The sequence below is a fragment of the Elephantulus edwardii genome, unplaced genomic scaffold (genome assembly GCF_000299155.1).
Source record: "Elephantulus edwardii isolate Elephantulus edwardi_28Jun2011 unplaced genomic scaffold, EleEdw1.0 scaffold00042, whole genome shotgun sequence".
Lineage (NCBI taxonomy): Eukaryota > Metazoa > Chordata > Mammalia > Macroscelidea > Macroscelididae > Elephantulus > Elephantulus edwardii.
The window spans coordinates 20,789,296-20,797,030 of record NW_006399792.1 but is presented as its reverse complement, the minus strand read 5'-3'; the positions used below and the strand labels follow the sequence as shown (position 1 = coordinate 20,797,030).

Below are 7,735 nucleotides of genomic sequence, written 5' to 3'. Positions count from 1 at the left end.
GTGGGCTTAACTCTCTCGTTCACCTGTCCAAGCTACACAAGCTCCCCAGCTGCCTCCCTTGTAAAAAACTTGTCACTGTCTGCAGAGCTTGGGGTCCTCAGCGTCCATCACTTTGGACATTTTGGGCCCAGGCACCGCTTGGGGGGTGGGGAGGAGTGACCGAGTGAGCCTGAAAGAGGGAAGGTGGTCGCTCCCGCTCCTGCGGACATGCCTGAGGAGTAGTGGAGTCACGTGGAGCAGCACCATATAGAGACATCGCCATCTGAGTTGTCCAGGAAGGCTGGGTCAACTCAGAGGCCTGTAGGAGAGGGAACTTCCCATTCGCCCTAACCCAGGTCCCTGGAGCGGGCGCGGACTACATGTCCCAGCACACACCGCGGGCGCCTCTTGGGCTCGCACACAAGACTTATGAACCACGTCGTGCTTTCTGCAACTGAGGCTCAACCAGCATCTCGAGATGGAGAACTACAACCTCCGAACAGCTCCATCACTCCAGCAGGCGCGATTTTACAAGCGTCAGAGAGACCACGACCCTACTCAGTTCCGCTCCCCTCAGAGGTGCAAAGGGGGTGGAGGGGCGGAGCCTCAGCTCGAGCCAAGATGGCGACTGCAAAGCCATACCTCACGGACTCGCTCTCGTTCTACCTCGCGCAGCTCACGGTGGTGGCCGGGGAGGGCTTGGGTGAGGGAAAGGACACGACTATCAAGGAGACACCCCTGGACCGTGTGCTCCTAGCCCTCCGCACGGGCCACATCAAGGCAGCCGGGGGAATGGAGCGCTTCCGGGCACACGGCGGGCTCCACCCCCTGCTTGCGCTGCTAAGGTGAACAGCAGCCACGCAGCCTGCCCTTCCCCAGGCAAGCCCTGGCTCCGCCTCCTTAGCGGGTTTGAATGGCTCCGCCCCCTCCGCTGCTTCCTCAGCTAAGACTTGGCCTCCTGTGTAAGACGCTGGACTTGGCTCTCAGCATCCTAGCCAACTGCTGCACCGATGGGGCGTGCCGGGCTGAAGTGCACAGGCTCAGAGGCATCCTCTCTTTGGTTACCATTCTTCAGTGCGTGAAGACATCCAGAACCAAACAGCCCGAGCGCTGGAGTACTTGGCCATGGAACCCGAGAGCTGCAGGGACATCCACTCTGCTGGTGCTCTTCCTCAGCTCCTCGAGAGCCTGACAGCGTGCCAGGACTCGCAGTGCCTGCAGAGTGTGGGTACGTGCCCTCCGCAACCTCGCGGACTCCCCCCAGCACCGCCTGGCCCTGGCCCAGCAGGGAGCCGTGCGTCCACTGGCTGAGCTCCTGGCCTCCACTCCAGACCCCACGCTGACCTCTGCCCTGGTCCGTGCCCTCCTGGAGCTGAGCCGAGGCTGCTCCCGGGCCTGTGCTGAGCAGCTGAGTCTGGGCGGGGGGGGGGCTCGGCCCACTGGTCAGCCTTGCCTCTCACCCCAAAGGGGCTGTGTGCGAGGCTACCATCCTGACCCTCGCCAACGTGTGTGCCCAGGGCCTGGTGCAGCCTGCGCCAGGGAATGCTGGCGGTGTGGAGGTGCTGCTCGGAGAGCTGCGGCGGCTCCGGGGCTCCAACAGGGCCAGCCCGACCTCCCTGCAGTCCCTGGTGCGGGCCGTGTGTCTGCTCTGCAGGGAGGCCATCAACTGGGCTCGGCTTTGGGACGCTGGTGGTCTGGAGCTGCTGATGGGCCTGCTGCGCGACTCCCAGGCCAGAGCCTGGCACCCTCGTGTTGTGGCCGCCCTTGTGGGCTTCCTCTATGATGCCGGGGCCCTGAGCCGTCTGCAGGCTTTGGGCCTCGTGACCCTCCTGGCGGGGCAGCTCTGTGGCGAAGCTGGTGAAGAGGAAGAAGGGCAAAGAAGCTGCTTCCTGGGATTTCCCTGAGGAGCGGATCCCCGAGTGGGCAGAGCCTGGAAGTCTCCGCAGCCTCAGATCGTGGCTCATTTCCGAGGGCTACGCTTCTGGCCCTGGAGACATCTCTCCCGACTGGTCCCCTGAGCACTGCCTGCCCCCAGAGTCCTCAGAGCCATCCAGCCCGGTCCCAGGCGCAGTCTCACTGCAGTCCCCATGCACACTGTGCATCCGCCAGATGCAGCTCGGCTGCCACGCCCGAAGAGCCCTGGGGACAAGAGGGCCCAGCACTGCTGCTGCTGTCACGCTTCTCCCAGGTTCCTGACCCAAGCGGAGCACTTGTGACGGGGCCAGCACTGTGCGGCCTGCTAACCCTACATGACCGGGGCACCTGGTCTGCCAAACCCGCGCACACTGCGCATCCTGGCTCGCCTCACCTGCACCCCGCCTGCCTGGAAGCCTTCGTGAGGATCTATGGTGCCACGCTGCTGCGAGCCTGGCTGGTGCTCGGTGTTGCGCCCGACGACTGGCCTGCCCTGTGGGCACGCCCTGCCAGCCACTGCCAGCACCGGGAACTAGGTGAGATGCTGCTGCAGGACCTGACCGTGCAAGCCGAGTCTCCCTTTGTAACACGGGCCCTGACCCACCTGCTGCTCACAGGGAGCCCCGAAGACCGTGTGGCCTGTGCACTGACTTTGTCCTTCATCTGCGGGAAACCCTCTGTGTTGCGCCGGCTACTTCTGGACAACGGAAGCCTCTGTCTCCTCCTCGCATCACTAACCCAGCCAGCCCCGCACCCCCTCTTCCCCTTCTTTCCTACAGACACTTTGTCCTGCCTCCAGAGCCTGATGTCTCCCACTGGGGGCCCAGTCCTACCGTCTGCAGTTTCCATGGACCTTGACCCACCTTCCCCTTGCCTCTATGAACCTCTGCTGCGCCCAGCCCCGGCCCTGACGCCTGATTTGCACTTCCTCCTGGACTCAGGCCTGCGGCTCCCCGCCCGGCAGGCTACCTCTTCTACCGCCTCCCCATTCTTCCGGGCCCTGCTGGCTGGCAGTTTTACTGAGGAAGGCAAGGCCAGGCCAGGTCTCTGACTCATGGTCTCTGATGACTCATGGTCTCTGCTGCCTCACAGTCTCTGCTGACTCATCGTCTCTGCTGACTCATTGTCTCTCCTGACACTTGGTCTCTGCTGAGTCATGGTCTGTGCTGACTCATGGTCATGCCCTGGAGAGCAAGGCCAGGCCAGGCTGGGCAAGGCCCCGGAGGGCAAGGACAGTCCGGGTAAGGCCAGGCCGGTCCAGGCCTCGAAGTGCAAGGCCAGGCTGGGCCAGGCCCCGGAAGGCAAGGCCAAGCCGGGCCAGGCCCCGAAGGGCAAGGCCAAGCCGGTCTAGGCCCCGGAGGGGAGGGCCAGTCTAGGCCAGGCCAGGCTGGGCTGGGCCAGGCCCCGGAGGGCAAGGTCAGAATGGGCCAGGCCCCGGAAGGCAAGGCCAAGCCGGGCCAGGCCAGGCTGGACCAGGCCCCGGACGGAAGGCCAGGCCGGGCCAGGCCCCAGAGGGCAAGGCCAGGCCGGGCCAGGCCCCGGAGGGCACGGCCAGGTCGAGCCAGGCCCCGGAGGGCAAGGCCAGGCGGGGCCAGGACCCGGAGGGCACTGCCAGGCCGGGCCAGGACCCGGAGGGCAAGGCCAGGGCAGGCCAGGCCCCGGAGGCCCAGGCCCATGAGGGCAAGGCCAGGTGAGGCAAGGCCCAGGAGTGCAAGGCCAAGCCGGGCCAGCCTAGGCCGGGCCAGCCTAGGCCGGGCCAGGCCCCGGAGAGCCAGACCAGGCCGGGCCAGGCCCCGAAGGGCAAGGCCAAGCCGGTCTAGGCCCCGGAGGGGAGGGCCAGTCTGGGCCAGGCCAGGCCGGGCTGGGCCAGGCCCCGGAGGGCAAGGCCAGAATGGGCCAGGCCCCGGAAGGCAAGGCCAAGCCGGGCCAGGCCTGGCTGGACCAGGCACCGGAGGGCAAGGCAAGGCAGGACCAGGCCCCGGACGGAAGGCCAGGCCGGGCCAGGCCCCGGAGGACACGGCCAGGCCGGGCCAGGCCGCAGAGGGCACGGCCAGGCCCCGGAGGGCCAGGCCAGGCCAGGCCATGCTGGGCCAGGTCCATGAAGGCAAGGCCAGGCATGGCCAGGCCCATGAGGGCAAGGCCAGGCCGGGCCAGGCCCCGGAGAGCCAGACCAGGCCGGGCCAGGCCCCGGAGGGCAAGGTCGGGCCGGGAGCGGCCCCGGAGGGCAAAGCTAGGTGGTGCCAGGCCCTGGAGAGCAAGGCCAGGCTGGGCCCGGCACCAGAGGGCAAGGCCAGGCGGGGCCAGGACCTGGAGGGCAAGGCCAGGCCGGGCCATGCCCCGGAGGGCAAGGCCAGGTGGGGCCAGGCCAGGTCTCTTATTTATAGTCTCTGGCCAGGCCAGGTCTCTGACTCATGGTCTCTGATGACTCATGGTCCCTGCTGACTCATGGTCTCTGCCAAGTCATGGTCTCTGTTGTCTCATGGTCACTCCTGACTCATCGTCTCTGCTGACTCATTGTCTCTCCTGACTCTTGGTCTCTGCTGACTCATGGTCTTTGCTGACCCATTATCATGCCCCGGAGGGCAAGGCCAGGCCGGGCCAGGCTAGGCCAGGCCAGGCACTGGAGGACAAGGCCAGGCCGGGCCAGGCCCGGGAGGGCAAGTCCAGGCAGGGCTAGGCCGCGGAGGTCAAGGCCAGGCCGGGCCAGCCTAGGCCGGGCCAGGCCCCGGCGAGGATGGCCAGGCCGGGCCAGGCCAGGCCAGGCCGCGGAGGGCAAGGCCAGGCCGCGCCCAGCCCTGGAGGGCAAGGCCAGGTGTTGCCAGGGCCCAGAGAGCAAGGCCAGCCTGGGTATGACACCAGAGGGCAAGGCCAGGCCGGGCCAGGCCAGATCGGGCCAGGCCCTGGAGGGCAAGGCCAGGTGCGGCCAGGCCAGGTCTCTTACTTATAGTCTCTGGCCAGGCCAGGTCTCTGACTCATGGTCTCTGATGTCTCATGGTCTCTGCTGAGTCATGGTCTCTGCCAAGTCATGGTCTCTGCTGCCTCATGGTCACTGCTGACTTATCATCTCTGCTGACTCATTGTCTCTCCTGACTCTTGGTCTCTGCTGACTCATGGTCTCTGCTGACCCATTGTCGCCCCGCTGGCCAACGGGCGAGGCCCCTAAGCCACAGGACTTCTTGCCACCCACAGGCACCTTTCGGACTCCGCGAAGCACCCAAGGCCAGAGGAAGGCCCTCTGGGACACGTGAGCGAGCCTTGCGGGGAAGCTCGGGGCCGCAACACCCAAGGTGTTCTGGCCCAGGCCTCCCCTTTCCGTCTAGCGAGGCAAAGAGTTCGGGCCCATGGCAAGGAGGAGCCCTGTGCCATCTATGGCCCGCCAGGGCAAGAGGCCTTCAGTTCTTGCCAGTGGGCAGCCACACTGTGGGCAGCCGGGCAGCAGGCACCCTCCACCCTGGCTCTCTCAAGCCCTTCCTTCCATGCCCTCCTTCCTCCCTCATGCTCTCTCGCTGTGACAGCACAGTGGACTGGAGCTTGAGCTCCATGGGCTTGGCAGCGGTGGTGCAGGGGCCGCAGCGTCGCCTCTTCTCTGGGCCCCGATCCCTCCTGCCACCCACCCCACCCCCACCCCTGACCCCCACCTCCCCGCCAGGCCTCCACCTGCAGGGCTTTGCTCGGGGAGAGGGGGGAGGCGGTGAGTGGCAGAGCGCAGCAGAGCTGGGATGGTGGTGGAGGTGGTGGTGCTGGCCTTTGATAGATAAAGGAGTGCCCCTTCCTTCCCTACACACACACACACACACACACACACACAACCCTCCCCCCAGCAGTTTGGCCTTTCCTGAGGTGCCTGCCTGGCCTCACTCTGGCGGCAGGTGGCTGAGGTGCCTCGGGGCGATTTTGGGCAGGGCTGCTGCGGGTGTAGGCGGAGCTCCAGGGAGACTGGCTGGACAGACACCTTTCCAGTCACTCCGGGCAGCGAGGTCAAGGACAGCGAAAGAAGACGGTGTGGACACAGCTGACGTGGCGGCGGTGGTGTCGCTTGCGGAGGGGCCGTGCGGGGGATCTGTACTGTCTACCTAGTCTCGGTTCGACGACTCCATTTTCTTCGGTAGGGGCTCAGCGCTTTAGCTGGGAGTCGGTCCTCTCCAGGGTAGAAGAAGCTGCAAAGATGTCCGATTTTGTGAAGAGGGAAGCTGAAGTGTCAGAAGAAGAATACAACGATGACAGCGAGGTGGAGCCCCGAGTTACCAAGAAATTGGTGCAAGAGGAAGATGATGATGAGGAGGAGAACCTGGATGATCAAGACGAGCAAGGGAACCTGAAAGGCTTTATCAATGATGACGATGATGAAGAGGAAGGGGAAGAGGATGAAGGTAGTGACTCTGGTGATTCAGAAGATGATGTCGGCCATAAGAAGAGGAAACGAACATCTTTTGACGACCGTCTGGAAGATGATGATTTTGACCTCATTGAGGAGAATCTGGGAGTCAAAGTCAAATGAGGACAAAAGTACAGACGTGTCAGAAAAATGTTAGATGAGGAGGATGCCGACGAGGAGGAATATGGCAAAAAGGAACGTGAAAAAGAGGCTATTGCCAACGAAATCTTCCAAGATGGGGAAGGAGAAGAGGGTCGGGAGGCCATGGAGGCCCCCATGGCTCCTCCGGAGGAAGAGGAAGAAGATGACGAAGAATCAGACCTTGATGACTTCATTGTGGATGATGATGGTCAGCCTCTGAAAAAACCTCGGTGGCGGAAAAAAATCCCTGGATACACAGGCGCGGCTCTGCAAGAAGCCCAGGAAATTTTGGGGGTGGACTTGGACTATGACGAATTTGAAAAAGACAACGCACGTGATGAGGAACTGGAGGAAGAATATGAATACGAGGACGATGAGGCTGAGGGTGAAATCCGAGTACAGCCCAAGAAGACCAGCAAGAAGCGTGTGAGCCACAGGAGCGCCTTTGAGATGTATGAGCCCAGTGAGCTGGAGAGCAGCCACCTCACCGATCGGGATCGTGAGATCCGAGCCACGGACCTGCCCGAGAGGTTCCAGCTTCGATCCATCCCAGTCAGAGGGGCAGAAGATGATGAACTAGAAGAAGAAGCCAGACTGGATCTATAGGAATGCCTTTGCCACACCAACCATTTCCCTGCAGGAGAGCTGTGATTACCTGGACTGAGGGCAGTCAACAAGCAGCTTTAGTAGAAAAGGGCCCAGTACCATTCGGAAGATCAAAGCAGCCCTGGGCTTCATGCGAAATCAGCATTTCGAGGTGCCTTTTATTGCATTCTACCGAAAGGAGTATGTGGAGCCCGAACTGCACATTAACAACCTCTGGAGAGTGTGGCAGTGGGATGAGAAGTGGACTCAGTTGAGAATCTGCAAAGAGAACCTTAGGCGGCTGTTTGAGAAGATGCAGGCTTACCAATATGAGCAAATCTCTGCTGAGCCTGACAAACCTCCTGCCGACGGCATCCGGGCTCTGGACACCACAGACATTGAGAGGCTTAGAGATGTACAGTCAATGGACGAGTTTAAAGATGTGTACGACCATTTCCTACTTTATTATGGTCGTGACATCCCCAAGATGCAGAATGCTGCCAAAGCAAGCCGCAGGAAGCGGAAGCGCATAAGAGAGGAAGGAGACGAGGAAGGTAAAGGTGAAGCGGCAGAAGGGGAGGAGCAGAGGGGACCAGAGTTCAAGCAGGCCTCTCGACGAGATATGTATACCATCTGCCAAAGCGCTGGGCTAGATGGCCTGGCCAAAAAATTTGGGCTTACTCCGGAGCAGTTTGGAGAGAACCTCCGGGACGGCTACCAGCGGCACGAGACTGAGCAGTT

General features: G+C 62.7%; 1 protein-coding gene and 2 pseudogenes across 1 annotated transcript; all 3 read left to right on the top strand.

The window, feature by feature from the left end:
* Positions 1-600: 600 nt before the first annotated feature.
* LOC102859795 lies at positions 601-2,944 on the top strand (annotated as a pseudogene).
* Positions 2,945-3,567: 623 nt separating this feature from the next.
* Positions 3,568-6,391, top strand: LOC102859393 (spidroin-2-like). The gene is made up of 6 exons (XM_006885344.1): positions 3,568-3,693; positions 3,744-3,853; positions 3,963-4,247; positions 5,083-5,313; positions 5,409-5,584; positions 6,003-6,391. Exons 1-6 carry the CDS (start codon positions 3,568-3,570, stop codon positions 6,389-6,391), a joined length of 1,317 nt encoding a protein of 438 aa, XP_006885406.1.
* A 27-nt stretch (positions 6,392-6,418) lies between these two features.
* LOC102858991 overlaps positions 6,419-7,735 on the top strand; it is a 7,287-nt pseudogene continuing 5,970 nt past the window's right edge.